Below are 20,837 nucleotides of genomic sequence, written 5' to 3' on the forward strand. Positions count from 1 at the left end.
AGTCATCCAGCAGCTAAATACTATTTTCCCACACATGAAAGCTATAAATAGGAACCTTTGGGGAGGAAGAACAGGCTTCACTAAAATCCACCGGACAGACTGAATTTTACAGTGGGCAAAATAATAGGTGCTTCTGGGCTAGGGACACTTAAGACCAGCGAACTCCCAATAAAAAACACTATTAATGGGGCTCTCTGGATCAACCCTTGGGTGTGAGGGTTGCGAGATGGGCAGAGATGAGCATCTCAGCTTAGGACTGCCAGGCGTCTGTGTCTGTGAGAGCAGCCACAGCTTCTTCCCCCCTGTCATTCCCCTCTCCCCCATGGCCAGTAGGGTCACTTTGGTTGGAGAGCAAGCTGAACTCAAGGGTAGAGCCCCTTGGACAGAGCCAAGGAGCCGCTGTATAAAAAAACGCTGAGGTTTCCTTTTTCTGTACAGCGCGTTTCCCTAAATTGCCTTTGACTCTGTGCATCGCTAATGAAAGTTTATGCCCTTGTTAGAAGGACAGACAGGTCCGTTCCAGTTAGGGCTGGGTCTGTCCTTCTGCCAGCTGCCCTCCCCACACACACGCACACACATACTCTCCCCCACCCCACCCCCCAGTGAATAAGTGGAGGCTGTTATAAAAAAAAGGGTAGGGGGAGGAGGGGGAAAATTTCCATATTTGTGTAAGTTGCTTTAAAAGCATTTTATCATGTCATAAAAAAAAAGGAAAGTACTTTCAGAAATTGATCCTGCACACGAGCCATTGGACAGAAGGACGGCGGGATGTTAATGGCTATTTTGCTCCAGGGTGGCTTATTAAAAAATTTATACATAAATGCTTAAAATTGCATAAATTATTTAAAAAAAACCAACAAAGTAAGCAATTTGCAATCCCGATTCCCTTTTTCTTTTTTCTCCCTATCATCCTTTTCTGCCCTTCTTCCTTTTATTTTCTTTTATAAAAATTTTCTCCTTCCTTTTCTCTCCTTCACATCCCTTTCCTGTCTGAAAATTTGATGCGACCAAAATACTAAACAATAATTATAATAATTTTAAATGCCCCGCCGCCGAGCTGGGGATGGAGGGATTGAGGGGAAAAAAAGAAAAGAAAGAAAGAAGTTTGGATGTGATGAGTGTTTCTCGCAGGCGTGGAATGTCACCCACATATCCTGGAGATTGTACTGGGGAGGTTTATGATGGTTTCCCATTGATTTGTTTCCCCGACGCAGCTGCCGACCTCTATTGAGGGACAAACATAATCAGCACTGACGCAAATTAGATGGTTATTCGTTTTGAAAATTGACAGAAAAACAATAAAAAAGATGAAATGCTCCCAAATCAATAGATATAATGAAATTCAAATAATCCGAGAGATGAGGTCTCCATGGCAACTGATAATGTGGAAAAGAAAACAATTTAATAAAGGACAGACACACTTTGAAAACAGATTGGGCAAAGGGAAGGCGGGGGGGGCGAAGGAGGGAGGGGGGTTGTGGGTTGGTTGATGGGGGGGCAGTGGGGAGGAGGTGGTGGTGGTGGTGGGGAGTGGGGGGAGCCTGCTGGTTCTCCGGTTGGTTAGCGGTGCTGTAGTGAAGGATCACTGTCCATCCCAAGGACGCTTGCCATAATTAAGAGAGGCTTTCGGTCCAGAAAGTGCAGATTCAGGTTTTAATACACAAAATTATTTCAGGAGCACTGAATCGGAAAGTCGTTTGTTATGACCTTCCTGAGAGGCCTGGAGCAGGGCATGCTGGAGGCGCGGCGGCTGAGCCAGCTGAGTTATGGCATATTTGTGTTTTTATAGTGCGGAGGGGAGGGGGGAAGGGGGGGAGAAGGTTAAACAGTATTTACAGCTCAGTTGTTTTCAGAAAGGAAAGAGAAATAGAGTTCATGAAAAGATGCGAGTGGAAGAGAGAGAGAGAGAGATTCCCCTGCCCGGTGTATACACTCTGCTGGGACGCTAACTCCAAAGAGACACTCTCCGATGCTCTCTTTGCCTTAAGGTGTGAGGTGCAGAGGGATTGGGGGAAAGAGGGGCTCTTTGGTGGGATGGGAACGTGTCTGTCCCTGCGGCTAAGTCTGTCTGCAGGGTCTGTATGGGATCCCGCTAGAATCTCACTCTGAGCTGCATAATAAATTGCTCTCTGCGTGTGAGCTTGTGCTGAAAGTCTGTGTGTGTCTATTCACAAGTGTGCTTCTGCATGTGTGTGTGTGAATACATAATAAATTGCGTGTGTATGAACAAATGCGTATATGCATGGTTACGTGTGTGAGTGAATGAATGCTGCTGTGTGTGTAGGCACAAGTGTGCTTTTGCCTGTGTGTGTATGCACAAGTGTGTATGTGCATAGTTATGTGTGCCTCTGCACATGTGTGTGAATGCATGATGTGTCTGTATGCACAAGTGTGTATATGCATGGCTACTTATGTGTATGTATGTGTGAGTACACCTCTGTGGGGGGAGTGTATGAATGCACAGCTTTATGCCTATGTACCATATATGTGTGTACATGTATCTCTGAGCATGTTTTGGTGTATATATAGGTACGTGTGCACATTTGCGTGCCTCTGCTTGTGTTTGTGCATGTTCACCTTCACGGCCTTTTGTGCCTGTGTTTGTGTGTGCTTGCATGTGTCAGTGTGCATGTCCGTGTGTGCCTCTGCATGTGTTTGGGCACCTGCATGACCATGTGTGTACACGTGTGCGCCAGTGCTGACGTGTTTGCAATTAAAGTGAGCGGCTGTTGCACATAGATCTGCTCAGGGGGCAGGGTAGATAAGAAGATGAGCCCTAATGACCAGAAGAAACATCAGCAAAAGGCGCGACAGAGAATTAGGCTGGGTCTGAGCCCAAGGGGTGCTGGTGTAAGCCCTCTCTCCCCCCCCCCACAGCCCTGCTCACTGAGGCTTTCGCATTCACTGCTGACTTTGACAGTACTGCTGAGTTGGACAGTCCCATGGATGACCCATTTAGTTTACACCAACGGGCACTTTCCTCTTGCAAAGCTATTAACCTTTTCCACACAGGACAGACAAACATACTCATAACTCTGCTGCACTGAAGTTATGGGCACCAGAGCTGCCATACAATTCAGAGACCCCAGAGCTCCCAGTGCTGCCATGTGATTACAGGCCTTGAGGACTCCTGGGACCTCCAGGCGGTGGCAGGCCCCAAGGCTGCTACACCACAACCCCACGCTTCTCTCCCAAGGATCATGCACTGTGAGTTCTGCACCCTTGCTCCATCCCACCACTGATCTTAGCCGCCACTTGAATGTCCATGGACCAGATGCCCACGTGCCCAGGTCCCACACATGACACGCTGCAGCCTGGGATTTTGAGGAGGGATGTAAGCACAGGCTGAGCTGCAATGAATGATCTAATTTTCCCTCCATCATGCAGCTCCTATTGAGCCCCTTCTCTGGCTGTGTAGGGATAACACCCTGATTTAGGACCTCTCCCCCAGAGCCCTGAAGAGAAGACACAAGAACGAGCAATTTCTGATCCTGTGCCCAGAGATCTCTTAGTGACTTTAGTACTGGGCAAAGGGGTTGGCTTGACAGCCCAGGAACAAACTTTCCCCGTGTTACCCTGCCAACTTGCTTCAAACTTGAGCTGAGGGGATCCCCTTTTAGGGGTGAGGGGAGTGTCCATTCCCATGGCCCACTCGACCCATGGCCTCTCTATTGAACATGCCCACCCAGAGTCCAGTTTGTGCCACAGAGTGTAGAGGCTTTGGACCTGATCCAAAGCTAATTGAAGTCAGTGGGCAGCTTTCCACTGACTTTGGTGGTGGCTGGATCAGGCCTTGCGTGTGAGATAACTCATTTCACCTAGGCTGCCGACAATGGCCAGTAACAGCATGGAGCGATTCTCCACAGAGCTGAGTTCCAGAACACATTGCCAGTCCCCTGAGCCAGCTAGTCCCTGTCACAACACCTGCAGTCACACACACGCTTGCCCTGTGCCTCCCTTGCCAACGGCAGGCTGCCACACAGCTCTGTTTTATTGAAGTTCCCCTCTGCCGGAGCCCCCTCACTGCAGTCTCTGGCAGTCTTGGGGTGCAGCTTTTCACACAAAGAAGGCCCTGTAGGAATTGGGCTGGACTGGGTGTCTCCATTGGGGTTCCATGAGATGGAGGCCTGATGTGCTCCCTGGGCTTGCTCCAAAGATCTTGTGTCCTATGATGCTGGAAGTTCACATTCTCTCTACTATTTCCATGGCCCTTCTTGTTCCAAGGCAATTCCCAGTAGCTTGGCCAAGCCACCTCTGTTACAGGCCTTCCTCCTGTAGGTGTTTCCTGCCTGGGTGGATGCAGCCTGTTGGCCCTCCAGAGCCAGGCAGAGCTGCTGTGCTTTCCTGTGGCTGGGGAGCTGGCCACAGGGGAGGGAGAGCAGGGGAAGGAAATCCTCAGAGTTGAAATAGGAAAGGGAGAGGAAACCTGGCCTGAGTTTAATAGATCGAGGCTCTGTCTGCCAGAGCTCTTATCTCAGGGTCTCTGCACGTCCTTATTGCCTGGGATCCCCCACCATGGCTCCCTACTACAGCCTTTGTGTCACTTCCCCATAGTTTTTTCTGGGGGTATCCTGATCTCTTGCTATCTCTTGTGGACCGCACACCAACCCATCAGTCTTTCTCTATGTCCTCCATGCCAGATCCCTCAGTTTGTGTTAGGGTGTCCTGTCTCAGCCCTTTCTGGGCTTGTTGGGGTCCACCTGCACCGGTCCCTCAGCATTTCTCAGGCTCCCGTCCAACATCAATCCTCATCATCATCAGGGACTGTCTCCCATACTGGCCTCTTGCACCCACACTGATCCCTTGATCATACTTTGAGTCCTTTACTAGCCCCCCATCCCCTGATCTTTTGGTATCTTCCCTTCGGTGTCTTCTGGGATTACAGATCTGCCCCAGCCCCTCCTTGTCTTTGCCAGGAAGCACTTCCTCCTCTGGCCCACACCTCAGCCCTGTTCTTGCTCTATCTCTTAGACGCAGCATCCTGAGGAGCTCCATCTCTGTGTGTGTGGAAAGGTGAAGTTAGATACTGTGTTTGCATTTAGTTACCCTGACAACATGCCTGCTTCCTAGAGAGCTTTCCAAGGGCCACAGCCAGGGCTCTCAGACCTGACTGTTCCTCCTTTGCTCTGCCTTCCTCTCTCTCTCTCTGTCTTTCCCCTTGTTTTCCTCAGGACCTGTGGGGAGACTGATGGCTGGATTGTGATGTAGATGTTAACAGTACTGCCTGATTTATAGAGTTACTTAGCCTAAGTGAGGCCACTTAGACTCATCTGGATAGCAAACCTTTTAACTGGACTAAAATAATAATAATAATAATTAATAATAAATAATAATAAAAAATAAGGGAAGGATGGGAACCCAGATCAGAAAAGGAGATCCTCCCAGCTTTCTGTTATTTTTTAAAAAGAAAGAAAAACTCCATAAGGCAGAAGGTGCCTCGGGACCAGCCTCCCTGCAGCCCCGGCTCAGGCAGCAGCGAAAACCTTGCTGACTGCTCACAACCAGCCCTTGCACTGGGGATTGGGTTTCCTCAAAAATGTTCCATAAAAGCCCCTGCACTGAAGGGTTAGCTGGAAAGTGGCTACAGGACAGAAAGGGCTCTCAAGCCATTTCTAAAACTGGTCTGACTTTCCCTCCTCGTATCGTTATTTGTATTCCAGTAGCACCTAGAGGCCTCGGCGATAGTGCTAGGTGCTGTCTGTACACATAGTGAGGGACAGTCTCTGCCCCAAATAGCTCACAATCTAAATAGACCCACTAGACTGACAGTGGGAGGAGAAACAGAGGCACAGCGTGGGGAAGTGGCTCCCCTCACCCAGTGTCCCACCGCAGGCAGGCGGCAGAACAAGGGATAGAACTTCCATTGCTACTTTCCCCTCTCTTCTTTCTCTCTCTGCTCCTTTTCTTCTCTCAGTGAGTACCACAGGTTAACTGCATGTTGTGAAAGGGTCCCTCTCGTGCCCTGGAAACCCAGAGCTTGTGCAGTATATGCCAGCGTAATGTGTGGGACAGAGGGGGAGAGATGGGCAGAACCGTGTGGCAAACCAGTATTCGGAGGTGAGCAGGAGAATAGTAACTGCTAACACAATGCCATGAAGCAAGACACAAATAATTCAGCACCGGGTGTAGACAGGACCAAACCACATGCAGGATTGGGCCAGTAACCTGCTCAGAGCAAGGTTTGGGCACGTTTTATTTTCAGTTGGCACTGAACGTTGTAATTAAACCACTTTCATTACCCTTTGAGCCAGTTGTTTGGGGAAAGGCTTGTGAAGAGCTAATGCAACAGAGATGGACTTATGCAATGCAAGGTGAAGGGGTCGGTGCAGTGTGAGCGAGAAGCTCAGTGCTGTGTAAGGAGGCCAAGGCAGGGTGAGGACGCAGTGCAATGATGACTGTTAACAGGTGGGTCTGCTCTGCTGCACGTCAGCCAGGTCTCTGTTCTCCGAAGGACTTTGTGTTGCAGCTCTTTGCACCATTGCAGCAAGAGTGTCTGAGTCTGGGCTGTTTTGGGGCCAGCTCCCAGTGTGAGGTCTGTGTTGCCTCTCTCTCCCTGGCCAGTGATATATGGCATAAATTAGGCCTCTGAAGGGGGATACTGCATCCTTAAGAAGAAATATGTCCTCATTTTTCTTAAACACCGTTTGCACTGAGTGAAATGTTTAGAAGGGACGCTGAGGGATAACTTTATTTCTTACCAGGGAGTTCAGAGCCGTTCAGTTAAACCCATAAAACACTGGGAGTAGGGAAGCTGACAGCCTACCCGTGCATTAGAAAAGCCATTTCTCATCCAGGGGAAATTCACCCCACACTGGGGCCTCACATTTACCAATGGAGTGGTTTGGGGGCAGATGCAGGGCCCTTTCTCTTGGCTGCCCTGGGGTTCTCCAGGCTGATCAGGTGAGGGTAGGAAATAACTCCATTTCACAACAGCAATCCTGCGCTTTGAACATGCTGCCCATCTGAGGCTCTCACAACACTGCAGCTGATTAGATAGAGCCACGTGGGTAATTATCATCATCCTCATCCTATAAGTGAGGAAACGGAGTCACAGAGGGCTGAAGTGACCTGCCCAAGGTCACACAGTGAGTGAGAGCCCAAGAGTCCTGACTCCCAGTCCCCTGCTCAAATTACTAGGCCACAGTCCTTTCCAAAGCAAGGAACAGGACTCAGGAGTCCTGGCTCCAAATTCCCTGTGTGAATCTCTAGGCCATGTTCCCTTCCAGACCCAGAGGTGGAACCTAGTATGCCTGGCTTTGAGTCCTCTGCTCTAATCACTAGATCTTTCTTCCTTAAGAAGATTCATACTCCACTGAACAATGAAGTACAGGGTCTTGAAAGTGGGGCAGAGGGTTGGGGAACCCCTGACTAGGTAGGTGTGTACAGTAGCAAGACCTGTTACAGGTGTGGGGAGGGATTGGTCCTGTCTGGGATTCTTTCTCCAGTAGCTGGTGAACAGGACACCAGGCACCCAGGTAATGCAAGATGACATGCCATCCCTGGGGCCCGCAAGTCCAAGGGCACAGGGCCACAGGTGCATGGCTGGGAGGCGCACGAGGCATCAGCGAGGGAGAGGGCGGCATTTTTATTTTATTTTTTTTTATTTTGAAGGCCTGACGCCAAAAGATTTAATATTTGTTTGAAATGAGAAACAGTTCTCAAATGAATTTGGAGAGCCTGGGAATTAATGTCACCCCCCCACACACACGCCCCTACTCACCAGCCTTCCCCCCCCATTTCAATTTCTGAAGCCTGCTGATTTGAATATTTATAAATATCAGTAAATTATTTATTGTAGCAATCTGCTGTGCCATTTCACCAATCGCCGTTAACACTTTAGGGCTCGCTCTTCAGGAGAGCACGGCTGGAGAGAATGGGTACCTGGGTGCCAGGGCAGGGAGGTGCATGCCTACAGCCAGAAGAGGAGGGCTTCTTCACTGTGTGTAGCCAGAGGGCTGCATGGGGTGGCTTGCTAGCGGGGTTTGCCTCTGTGTGTCACATGGGGCAGGGGAAGGTTGGAGGTGTTTACAGAAGGGGATAGGAACCCTTCTGTGTGTTGCCAGGAAAGATGGAGAGGACGTTGCTGGGAGCATGGGGTTGGAGAAGGTGTGTTGTCTAGGGAGAATCAGAGAGGGTGTGTTGGTGGGAGGGGAGGGCTGGAGTGGGTGTGTTGGCAGGGAGGGCAGAAGGGAAGGTTGCCTGGCTGTGTATTTCCTGAAGCAGTCCTGAGAGCTGTGCCCTGTGGTGGGGTGGGGTGGGCACCTTCATTGGCAGCTCAGAGCCCAGCACTAACCCTACCTGTTTTTAATTTCCACTATCTGTGGGGAGAGGGAGGGAATTTGTCTAAGACCCCCAGTAATTAAGTTTCTCTAGTGAAAATATGCCCAATTCATATCTGATGTGGCTGCTTTGGTGGGGACAAGAAGGTTTGGGGCGTTGATCTGTTAATGAGTTGTATTGGCAGAAGGTCCTTGGCAGAAGTCAGGAGGATCAGAGTGGTCAGAGCCACTGGGGTGGTACAAGAGTGCGAACCCCCAAAATGGCTTGCACAGAAAGCTCTCGCATGTTAGAGGGGACCCCACTCTGTCTCCCCTCGTCCCTGGGCAAGGAGGGAAACTCCTCTCTCTGGGCCGGATTCTCTGTCACTCCTTCCTCTGTTTTCTGTGCCCATGGATGCCGGCTTCTGTAGAAGAGTGCCCAGGGAGTGCCACCTGCACATTGCCCCATCACTGCCACCAGCACACACCAGGTTAACTTGGCAGTGCTGAAAGGTCTGTGGCTAAGCCAGGGGAGCAGTTTGTGTACCCAGCCCTCTAGACTGTGCCCACGACCTTTCTCCCAGCCCTCTGCAGCTGGGTTGAGTCAGGCTCTCGCAGCGGGGAGTGGGAGAAAGGGTCACCGCTGCAGGCTCTAGCGCAGGGCTGAGCAGTCAGTGCCTGGCAGTGGAAGACAAGCAGCACAGGGCTGAGCCGGGCTGGATGCAGGGAGGCGCCTAAGGCAGAGCCTGGTGGCAGAGAGCTCCTCTGTCCTTAGCTCTTTTGGGGCTTTTTCCAGTTCATGTGGGGGAGCACCGAGGTTGGGGGGAAGCAGGGAGTGCAGCTGGCCACGCTGTGGGGAAGGCTTTCTGTTCTCTCTCTCTCTCTCCCTCTCTGCCCTGTACAGGGCAGACCTGGAGCCCTTTCGGTCTGATTTCCGCACCGTGGGCTTTCCCCAGCCTCTCACACGCTCATGCAGGCGGAATCCATGTTAGTAGGGCAGAGGAGACTGTTAAAAAGCCATTGTGAACTCCCCAAGGTCAGGCACAAGAGACAGCATCCACTAATCCAAGGTCATTTCCTGGGCTAAAAGCAATAAAATGTTTTATTGATAAACTGAAGAGGGGAAAATATACACACTAAATCCGCTCTCACACATCCTGGGCCATGCATGGGCCGCAGCTGCCTCCATCGTAGCCCTGCCCAGGATAATGCAGGAATTGTTGCCCTAATTGTCTGGCTGGCATTAGCAGGGCACTCCTGTGGGGGAAGCACACCATGCTGGCACTGACAGGGCACTGCGTGAGGAAGCTCACCACTCTGGAGACCCAGTTGGCACTGGCAGGGCACTGTTGTGGGGGAAGCTCGCCACACTGGAAACTCAGTTGGCACTGGCAGGGCACTGCTGTGGGGGAAGCATGCCGTGCTGGGGACCCAGCAGGAAATGGCTGTGAAGGTTTGGCTCTGTCTGAGGCATCCCTGCAGATCGCAAGTGTGAAAGGCCCCAGCGTGTAGCATCCTTGGCTCGCGCTTGGCTCGCCGCCCTCCCTGCTTAGGGCTCCTTGGTGGTGTGGATTATCTCCATTCACGCTCGTGCCACAGCCGTGAAAAAAGAAAGGGACTGTGCAGTGTTCCCCCATCCCAAATAGCACCATTAATAATTGATCGAATGAGAGCTCGCAGCTCCTGGAAAGCTGGCACCGGGGCCTCCCTCCTGAATGGAGCTGCTCAGCTGGGCTCAAAACTCTTCAATAAGAATATGAAAGCTCCATCTGTTCAACGTACATGGCCCTCGGAAGTGACAATCCTCACAGTCCCTTCCCACTGCCAGACCCCAGTTCCAAAGCCAGAGCCTCCTTTCTATCCCCTTCCCCCCAACCAGAACCCCCTCCCCACAGCCAGGAACGTCTCCTCATCCCCTCCCCAGAGCCAGAGCCCTTCCCCACAGTCAGAACCCCCTCCTTCTCCCCTTCCCCCAGCCAGAACCCCCTCCCCACAGCCAGGAGCCTCTCCTCATCCCCTCCCCAGAGCCAGAACCCTTCCACACAGTCAGAATCCCCTCCTTCTCCCCTTCCCCCAGCCAGAACCCCCTCCCCACAGCCAGGAACCTTCCTCATCCTCTCCCCACAGCCAGAACCCCCTCCTCATCCCCTCCTCACAGCCAGGAATCGCTCTGAACCCCCTCCCCACAGTCAGGACCCACTCCTTCTCCCGTTCTCACAGCCAGAACCCCCTTCCCCACAGCCAGGAGTCGCTCCTCATCCTCTCCTCACAGACAACTCCCTCCCCACAGCCAGGACCCCCTCGTCATCCCCTCCCCAAAGCCAGAACCCTTTCCCCCCAGTCAGAACCCCCTCCTTCTCCCCTTCCCACAGACAGAACCCCATCCCCACAGTCAGGAACCTCTCCTCATCCCCTCCCCACAGACAGAACCCTCTCCTCATCCCCTTCCCAAAATCAGGACCCTCTCCTCATCCTCTCCCCACAGCCAGAATCCCCTCTTCATCCCCTCCTCACAGCCAGGAATCGCTCTGAACCCCCTCCCCACAGTCGGGACCCACTCCTTCTTCCGTTCCCCCAGCCAGAACCCCCTTCTCCACAGCCAGGAGTCGCTCCTCATCCTCTCCTCACAGACAACCCCCTCCTCACAGCCAGGAAACCTATAATCCCCTCCCCACAGTCAGGACCCCCTCCTCTTCCTCTCCCCACAGCCAGAACCCCCTTCCCACAGCCAAGAACCCTGTCATCCCCTCCCCACAGCCAGGACATCCTCCTCATTCTCTCCCCCTAGCCAAAATCTCCTCCTCACACCTAGGATGCCCTTCTCTTCCTGTCCCCACAGCCAGGACCTCCTCCCTACCCCCTCCCCAACCACAACCTACTTACCCCACATCCAGAACTGACCCCCGCCTCTTGATTCCCTTCCTCCTCAACCAGAGACTTTTCCCACACCAGTCCCTGCCCACAGAGCTGGAATTTCTCTCCCAAGCCCAATCCTTCCCTCTCAGTGGGGATCCCCCATTTCCCAACTCATTCCCGCACCAGACTCACCTTATTCCTTTTATGCATCCACACTCCCGCTCCCCATACAGACAGAGTGCCTCCTATCTACCTCAGTCCTTCTTTATAACACCTAGGCTCCCCTTTTCCCCTACCCCCCAGACCAGGATCATAAGGGCTGGATTCTCCTCTCACTGATGTGGGAGTAACTCCATGGCACACAATGGGTTCAAAGCAGGGTGAGAGGGGGCCCAGGAGTTCTACTCTGAAGGAAGGCAGGAGGCATGTAGAGAGAGGCATGAGTGTGTGTAGTTACAGCTGTACTGGGGCAGGTGGGAGGGAGGTAGAGACTCCATTGCAGCTCCTGTGGTAGAGGATGCTTTCCCTCGGAGCTCCCTTGCTGTCCCCTTGTTTTTGCTCGCTTAGAACTCCCTATACTGTTGTCCTTTCAGCCTGACATTGTCCATTCTTGGTGGATTATTTAGAACCCCTGCTGCCCTTTCGGAGTATGGGGTGAGGGAAGTGGTTTTCCCTTCCCTCCCCAGTCTTGCTCTGTATTCGTCTAGCTCCAGGAACTCCAGCTGGCTGTCATTCAAAGCTGGAACTCAGCAGGGACCTGATGCTCAGCCTGGTGGAGGGCATGGTTGGATGTGATCTGAAAGAGTGTGGGTTTTGGTTAACAAAAGGTCCAGTCGTGAGAGACAGGGTGGCCTTGGATGGGGACTTAGAAGATCTGGGTTCTGTTTGTGGCTGTGCTACAAGCCTCCTGTGTGATTTTAGGCCAGTCACTTAATCTCTCTGTGCCTCAGTTCCCATCCATAGAACTTTGATGCATCTGTTTCAATTGTAAGCTCCTCTGAGCAGGGACTGCATCTTGCTTCATTTGTATAGCACCTAGTGCAGTGGGGCCCTGATCTCACTTGGGGCCTATAGGTGCTTCCAGAATACAAACAATAGTAGTACATCCTGGAGCCCAGACTCCACTGGGAACAGGACTGAGCCAGCTTGGCAGGGCGAGGACCATTCAGGGACCCTGTGCTGGACTCACTTGCTACGTGATGTTCACCTCAGAGACGGCAGGTTTCCAGCAGGGCCACTGGACAGGCAAGTGCCATTCTGCAAAGGCAGCTTTTGTCACCGTGAGGTTATTCTTGGGACTTCTTCCCTTTAGTCTTTCCTCCCTCCTCTCCCTCTTTGCTTTCCCTCTCTTGGCCCTCCCCTTCCTTCAAGTGAGGTGCGGCCTTCCATGCTCTCAGACAGCAGCTCACATCTTCTATCTGAGCACCCCTTTCTCCCTCCCCCCATGAGTGTGGGGCCCTCGCTGGCTAAGAGGGAACAGCTAGGCTGTTGGGTGCAATGGCAGCAGGCTGGGGATAATGGAGGGTCCTGTTAGGGTTCTGGGGGTCAGTGAACTTGAGAAGGAGGTTCCACCCGCCCTCCCGGGGTCCTATGCTCCATTTGCACCCCTTGTTCTTCAGACCGGTCCCCCTTTGTGCTGTAGGCAGTCTCAAGGCAGAGCAGGGGGTGGCTGCATCTCCTCCACCCCGGGGCTGCACTATACACTCTCTGCGGTATTGTTTTCAGAGGAAGTGCTCAGTGTAAATAGAGCATGTGGGAGAGTTTGTCCTGGGCAGAGATGAAAAGTCCCTGTGACAGGTTCGGGTTATAAATGGCTTCCTCAGATTGATGTGAAATCAAAACATTTCTGTTTGGGAGAAGAAAATAAAGGGGGATGTTTACTTAGCCAGGAATCTTTAAACAGTGCAATGGAGACGCAGGGTGATGTGGGGTGTGGGGGCACAGTTTGGAGGGGAGGGGAGACTCTGCTTAGCTCCCAGAATCTACCCACCCCTTGTGCAGAGGAGACGGGTGAGGATCCCTGGCTCAGCAGCTCAGTTCCACCCCCTCTGCTTGCATGAAGGAAGCACAGAGAGTCCGGCATCAGTGGGTTGAAGGTTACCTAAGGCGTCCGTCCCTTTTAGAAGCCAATGACCCCTAGGGAGCGCGCTCTCCTCCTGAACCCTTGGCCCAGCCTGGGCAGAGGGGGAATCAGTTGTGCTTATACAGGGCCCTTCCTCTAAGGCTGTTGAGCGGCAATGGAAGCCCACCACATTACAGATAGGGAAACAGAGGCACAAAGAGGCGAAGTAACTTGCACGGGCTCACACAGTGAGTCAGCTACAGAGCTGGGAATAGAACCCAGGAGTCCTGATTCCCAGCCTCCTGTGCTGACCATTAGACCACATATCCCACCCCATCCCCTCCGGCTGACAATGGAGCGCAGAAGTTCTGACTCCCAGTCCTTTGCTCTGACCACTGCCGCATGGAATGACACCATATGTGAGCATGGCATTTGAAAGAGTGCCCCTTCCTGGCCCCTGACAGCACATTTGAGCTCAAGGGTCTCTGACAGAACAGCTGGGGAGGGTTTTGTGGGGGTACTGAGGACAGTTACAGAGGTTCAGACGTGCCCCAGTGCTGGGCCATGAGATCCAGGACACAAACCCCACCTTCAGAATAACAGGGTTCCTGGAAACTGGGGGAAGGAGAAAAGCCTGGCAGAAAGTGTGAGTGGAGCAGGGCAAAATAGTTGGTGGAGCAGATGTGAGGGCAACATGATGGGGATTAAGGGGAGATATGATCTGCGAGAGGACCCCACAGATACAGGTGGAGAAGAGAGAGAGAGCCGTTGGATGGTGCAGAGCCACAGGGGATGATGAGGTGGGGCAGAGGCCGGCAGGGCAGAGGCACAAGGGGTGAGATGGAGAGAGGCACAGCCAGGAAGGGAAGACGAGTTGCAGGCTCCCTCGAGCTGAGACATATGCAGCAAGTGCAGCCTCGCGAACGTCTGTTCTCCTCTTCCTTTGAATAAATATTTATAGATTCATTTGTCATCTGATGCGCGCATTTGGTTGCTCACCTCCAGGCCAGAATAATGGGACCTGCCCTGACTGTAGGAATGAAGGGGAGCAGCAGAGTAGGGAGAATCTCCTTCACCCTAAACTCTGGAGTTAGGGGCTGCTGATATTCTGCTGTCCCGTTACCTCCAGCTGTGAACTTGTCTGGTCTCACTATCCGAGCGGGGTTGGGCCTCGTGAGAACTAAGGTGGGGGACTGCCAAGCATGGCTAGAGAGAGTGGTGCTGGTGAGTCATAGATGACCGAGTGCCCTGCCCCGTGCCAGGGCACCGCATGCTGCTAGAGATGCTGTCCTAACCACCTGCAGTCAATGAAGCTCCCCTGGCCCTTTTCCTGAGCACACGGGCGTAACCTCGGTTTCCTGGCCTGATTCCAGTTGGAGTGATTAGCAGTTCCGGCTGCCTCCTTAGATTCTCTCTGCAGTTTCAGTAGTACACAGGATCCTTCTTCACTTCCTGTCCTAAACGGATGGTGGACGCATGGGTGGCTGGGTAGAAGTGCACAGGTGTATGTGGTTTTGCATCCTGTCAGTTTTGGCCTATGTTCATTTGGGGATGACCCATGTTTGTGTGCGGAGGGTGAGAGTGTAAGGAGTAAGTGTGAGCAGGGTGTGCACGTGTAAGTGTATGGGTCCAGGGGGATGTATATGCCTCTCTATGTGTGTATGCATATGTGCATGTGTGTGCGTGAGAGATGAATGCATGTGTCTGCATTGGGGGATGATACGCATTTTGCTTGGGTGCGTGGCTGGGCTGGGTGCAGAAGGGGATGCACTGTTATAAGGCCACAGTGTGCATTTGTGCCTCCCTGTGTGTGTGAGGGTTGGGGAGGCTGACACATGTTTGTCACGGGGTGGGGGTGTATTTTTCTTACACTCCTTGACAGGAGAGTGTGTCTGAAGCTGTCAGGAGTTTACGCTAAGCAGCCGCTCTCTGGCTCTCGGACAGAGTCTAAAGTTTCAGTCTATTTGTATTGGGCTGTCATGTTATGGGATTAGGGGCTGTCACAATGGCTTCTGGGTGCATCGTAGGGGATCTGATTAAGCGCTTCTGTGCAGCAGGACCTTCAGGGCTGGCCATCAGAGTTATTGGGGGAGCCTCAGCAAAAGGCACTTTTGCATGGAAAGCACCAGTCCTCTGAGATGCGGAGGAGATGGTTCTCCTCTGCCCTGCCCCTCTGATGGACATGAAGTCAAAGGGCACATTTTCCAGGGAGGGCCTGGAAATACACCCACATCTGTTGGCCTGCATGAAACCCCACGCTTATGTGGGCACCTAGCCATTTTGCGGGTGCCTTTCCCAGAGTCCCACTTAGGAGAGAAGTGTGAGTTCAAGTGAGAGTGTTGCCTATGCTTTCTGGCCTCAGGAGACCAAGGGAGAAGTCAGGTGAGTCTTTGTGTGACCCAAGGACAAGGGGCAAGGATGGAGAGTTTTTGCAGGGCTGGTTGTTACCAGAGAAGGGGGAGGAGCAGAGAGAATAAGCAGGATGAGAGAGTGAGTGTGGCTAGAGGGACAATAGGGGAAGATACAGGCCCACAGTAGAGAGGGCTCAGAGCGAGAGTGAGAATAGGGTGCAGCAGGCACACGTAGAGAACAAGGGAGTGGCAAGAGCATCAGAGCACAATGAGTGTGAAGAGGGATCAAGGGGATGGCAAGAGCACCGCATGCGTGCAGAGTGGCCACGACAGATGTGGCAAGATAGCAGCTGGGGTGCAGAAAGTGAGGGCATGCGTGACACTGGCAGAGTGAAGGCTGTATGCTCTTTTCCTGCCTTTGGACCTTTAACCCTTTCTTAGCCTGGACACTCTTAAAGGCCATCTGAGAAACAACAACTGTGTAGCCCTAATGTTCTCTTTGTGCAGTTTGCAGCTTTTAATTGGATTAAATCTTGTTAATAGTTAATAATTATACAAGTGACTTTGTGGTAGGGGCTGATCAGTTCAAGACATATTCCCTCACCTTGAAGTTAAGGTCCTTCCTTCCTTCCTTCCTGTCTCTCCGTTTCCATCCCTCCTTGACTAGTTGTCACATATGAATAAACTACGTTAAAATGACAAACCCCAACCAAGATTGTGCAAAGACGCATAAGGGTGGAATTTCCTATGTGTGTGTGTGAGGTGGAGAAGGGGTGTTACTGACTGATACTAAACCCCAGTACTGTTCCCTCCTTTCCCCTCCCATCTGATTCTCAGGATACAAGTAAATTGCACTGAGGCCAATGGAGGAGTTGCTTAAATTCCCTGGGGCTAGAATTTGGAGCCCTATCTTTCCTACAGACACCTCTGATGTAACTCCATTGGCAATTGTGACAGCTGCCATCTTGGCCAATGCACCGGGCATTGAACTGGGGACCTCCAGAGCTAAAAGTCTGAGTAACTACAGCTTAAGAGAAAGAATCCAGGCTCCCTAGGCAGGGCTGCACCCAACTTGTATCCTCTGTGGCTCAGGCACACAGGGGGATCTGTTCCACTGAATGCATCCAATGAAGTGAGCTGTAGCTCACGAAAGCTTATGCTCAAATAAATTTGTTAGTCTCTAAGGTGCCACGAGTACTGAAACCTACAATTATACGAGAGGTGAATTTTGCCTGGGACATTCAGGGACCCATTCCGCCAGATTCAGTCCTGGTGTAAGTGGCTGCACACTGAAGTCAGTGGCATTACACGCACTTACATCAGGGCTGAATGCAGCCTGACGTGTTTTAAAGGAGGCCTCTCTCTGTGGTGTTGCTGAAAGACTGTGGGTGAACTCCACATTACACTACCTGAGACACAGGTCCTCCACAAGGCATCAGGAGTTCATGGCAGTTCCTTCTTTCAGAGGGTAACACTGGCTGGCAGTGTTTTAAGGCAGCTGGGTGGGGTCAGATGTTTGTAAATGGGGTTTGAGTTTCTGAATGGCAGAGCTTTCCCTTTAATGCTGTTTATTTCTCCCTCTGTCTCTTTCCAGCTGAAAGAAGTATATGCACTAACGCAACCTCAGGAAAATCCAAGATGGCTGCCAAGCGCAAAGGCGGCCTGAAGCTAAATGCGATCTGTGCCAAGCTCAGCCGCCAGGTGGTCTTTGATCATGGGGGATCGGAACAGGTGCGGTTGGACAAGGGTCCCCAGAGGGAAAGCGGCAATAAGGAACCGCCCCAGCCTGAGACCAAGGAGCTGGGGGCCAAATTTTCTGATGGACTTAACCGTGTTCAGAAGATAGAGGAGGACAAGCGGAGGGAGGTGATTGAGAAGTGGGTGAACGGGGAGTACAATGACGAGACCCTGCTGGGCCGAGCAGAGGGCAAGGAATGTAAGGCCGCCGAGAGCGTGGAGGTGCCCCCTGAAGGGGTTTACATGATACAGCCCAAGGGCTGCAGCGATGAAGAAGATAATGGGGATGAGGCAGACGGCAGCTTCCCGGACGACAGGGATTCGGATGGGCCTGCCTCCAAGGATGAAAGTTACCGACCCTCCAGTGGCCAGACGGGCTCCAAGCTGGCTGGAGGAGCTGCCTCAGGTAAGTCATTGCCCCATCTACCACCCTGCACAATGGAGTCCTGAGACCAACATTTTAGGCAGGGCAGTGTGAGTCACCTCAGTTGCCCTACATCTATTGGGTAAACTTGACTACCAGAGCAGAGGAGTGAGCGACACTTTCAGAGCCCCTAAGTTCTCCACTGCAGTGGGCGGGCTGCTCTGTGATTTACAGCTGGGAGCTGCCCTTGAAGTCCCACTGCCCTGGAACCCCTTCTGGGGATTCCTTCATCTGGGTAGATCCCAAATCCCACCCCCAGATTCCTTCAACGAGTGGATTCCATATCCCACCCCCAGATTTCTTTATCTGGGTGGCTCCCACCCCACAGACCCCTTTATCTGGTTGGATCCATCTCCCGCTCCACAGATCCCTATATATAATTTAGATGAAGATAAAGGCATTTGTCACTATGTTTCATGTTCAGGTTTCCCGGTGGAGGGCAAGGCCCAAGCTGCTCTCCTAGCCGAACCTCCAGTATACTCTCAGTGTATTTATACACACACTTGCCTGCACGCTCCCCAGGATATGGCAGGCAGGTTTGTGTAAGCACACAAGTGCTCGCACGCACCCACATGCTGCATCTTCCACAATGGTAATTAATTCTAAGAACAGAGTCTAATTGCGGGAGACAAGGGCTGAGAAGAAGCTGCTATTTCTTGGAACGATATATTGCCCATCCTACCCCAGCTGGGTACAGACTCAGAGCTTCCCTGGAACACACCTCGCTGGCGCTCTCTCGTGTACCAGGCAGTGAAACTGAAGGGATGCTGTGTGTCAAGGGATGAGAGCTCATTGTGGAAAGGTGCTGCCAGTGCTAAAAGCTGTCCACCAGTCCCCCTGAAATAGACACGGAGGCCACATGTGGCACTGTGTCCTTGTTGGTGAGGTAGCAAGAGGAGAGCACAGGCCAGGGCCAGAGAGGGGAAGGGCTTGCTTTGCCTCCTTGGTTGGATTTGGTGCCTAGCTAGCTGAGCCTAAGGAAGTGGGATGAGTGCACAGGGATGTCCAGGAAACTGGAGGTGAGGTTGTTGTAGGGTGAGACAGGAAGCAGAAGAGGAGCCTACAGTGAGGGAAAGTGAGTGAAGCAGGAGGAGGAAGAGGGTGTGCAATGAGGAAGACTCAGCTGTGAGGAAGGCAATTTGCTGACTAAAGGATGAGCAGGAAAGAAGAACAGGACAGGAATATGGATGGTTAGACCACAGGCTTGGATGAACAGAAGGGCTGTCGTGTTTGTGTGTGTGTGTCTAGTTATGTGACTGTTGCCTTCACGATAATTGTGTCTGTTGCACATAAGTTTGTGTGCACGTACATGTTTGTTGCATGTGTTCACATTTATGTATATATGGTGTGTCTGTGTTTGTGTGTGAATGCTTCACATGTTTTTGTGTGTGTGCATATAGGTTGCATGTGTCCATGCAAGTGCTTGGCTACTGTGCCTGTTTGTTTATGCCTGTGTGTGCAGATTGAAGGCAGCAACTCTGGGTGTAAGAGTCCAGGTGAATGAAGGAATGGTGTGGGCAGATTAGCTGGGCGATTAGAACCGAGTGTAAGGCTGTGTCTACACTGCCACTTTCAGCACTAAAACTTTAGTCGTTCAGGGGTGTGAAAAAACACACCCACGAGCCACAAAAGTTTTAGCGCTGAAAAGCACCAGTATAGACAGTGCTTTGTCACCAGGAGTGGGATAAAGCTATCACCACTCGTTTGGGGTGGGTTTGTTTTTTTTATCGCCGGGAGAGCTCTCAGAGAGGACTCCCTGCCCTCTCCTCCAGCGGAACAGCACTGCCGCTGGCCCAGTGACAAACAACCCTTCCGACTGGGACACCACAATCCTCCACAGCTTTGTTTAGTTCTGTAAAGAAACCAGATTTCTCCTAATTTCTTTCTTTCTTTCTTTCTTTCTTTCTTTCTTTCTTTCTTTCTTTCTTTCTTTCTTTCTTTCTTTCTTTCTTTCTTTCTTTCTTTCTTTCTTTCTGTGATTGACTAATTTATTACTGTCAACATCCCCTCTATTGATATTAAATCCAGCCACATAACAGACACACTGCACATCCAGGTTCTTTCCTCGCTTCCAAGGTTATCCTAGCCAGACAGGCTGAGGGAAGTCCGGGGTTTACCCCCGGAGTGGTGATGCCGTCTTACTCCAGTCCTTTGTAAGGTGCTTTGTGAAGAGCTCTGTCCTGCTCTTTATACTCTGTTAGGGTGACCAGATGTGAAAAATTGGGACAGGGGGTGGGGGGTAATAGGCACCTGTATAAGACAAAGCCTTGAATATCGGGACTGTCCCTATAAAATCAGGACATCTGGTCACCCTGTACCCTGTGGTAACACTCGCTGCAATCAGGGAACCATACTCATGACTCAGAGAATCGATGAATTCCCAAGCCCTCAGGCTCTCCTGTCTGCCCCTAACTCCCAAGCACACTAGTGCCTGAATTCTGATTGGTGTATTACCCCTTCCAGGGGTGTTTCCCCCCCATGGTTACATGCAGTTTTAGAATTTTAGTTTACTCCTGACACAGAGAAATTCAGGGTCAGATTTGGCTCAGGCTGAATTTATCAAGAGGCACTGGTGGCCTGTATGTGTGTGCTGGGGGGAAGCCCAAGATGAATTACTTCATTACTGGGGAGGCCAGTGTCTCCGGATCAACATTCAGGGCCATTTAAGTGCAAGTGTGAATGGAAGCTCAGGGCTGATTGAATTCCCCAGTGTAGAGTGGGCCCCTCCTGCTGAGATCTAGATCTGTCACCCACTTGGGTTGAATCTCAGCACTTTGCAAATCCATCAAACTTTCCTTCTTTTGTGTGTGCCGTGTGTTTTCCTCCTCCTGCTAATAATGCAGCCCAAGCTCATCTCCGTCTGTCCATTCCCCTTCTGGAGAGGCACATTCTCTAGTCTTTGCGAGTTCAGTGGCAGCGCACATAATTATGCATATAAGATATAAACAGAGCTGTTTAATTATCCTTCGCCACATCAGTGACAGAGTAATTAACAAACATTGCAAGATCAATGAGGAAAAGTGTGACCTTCAGTTTCCTTTGATAGGAAAGCCCTTGTCGTTCCCAGACACAAGGTGATTGCGCCTGGACTCGGTTCGTAGTTTGGTTTAATTCCCCTTCTTTGCCCCTCCCCCTCACCGTTTGCAGCT

General features: G+C 51.7%; 1 protein-coding gene across 3 annotated transcripts in view; it reads left to right on the forward strand.

The window, feature by feature from the left end:
* The window catches only part of CASZ1 (castor zinc finger 1), a 131,117-nt gene that overhangs the window by 40,178 nt on the left and 70,102 nt on the right, over positions 1-20,837 (forward strand). For all 3 annotated transcript variants that reach the window (XM_073316925.2, XM_073316928.2, XM_073316930.1), the window contains exon 2: positions 17,122-17,670. In XM_073316925.2, coding sequence (XP_073173026.2) covers positions 17,122-17,670 — 549 coding nt within the window. The remainder of the gene's footprint in view (positions 1-17,121; positions 17,671-20,837) is intronic.

The sequence above is a fragment of the Lepidochelys kempii genome, chromosome 18, assembly GCF_965140285.1.
Source record: "Lepidochelys kempii isolate rLepKem1 chromosome 18, rLepKem1.hap1, whole genome shotgun sequence".
Lineage (NCBI taxonomy): Eukaryota > Metazoa > Chordata > Testudines > Cheloniidae > Lepidochelys > Lepidochelys kempii.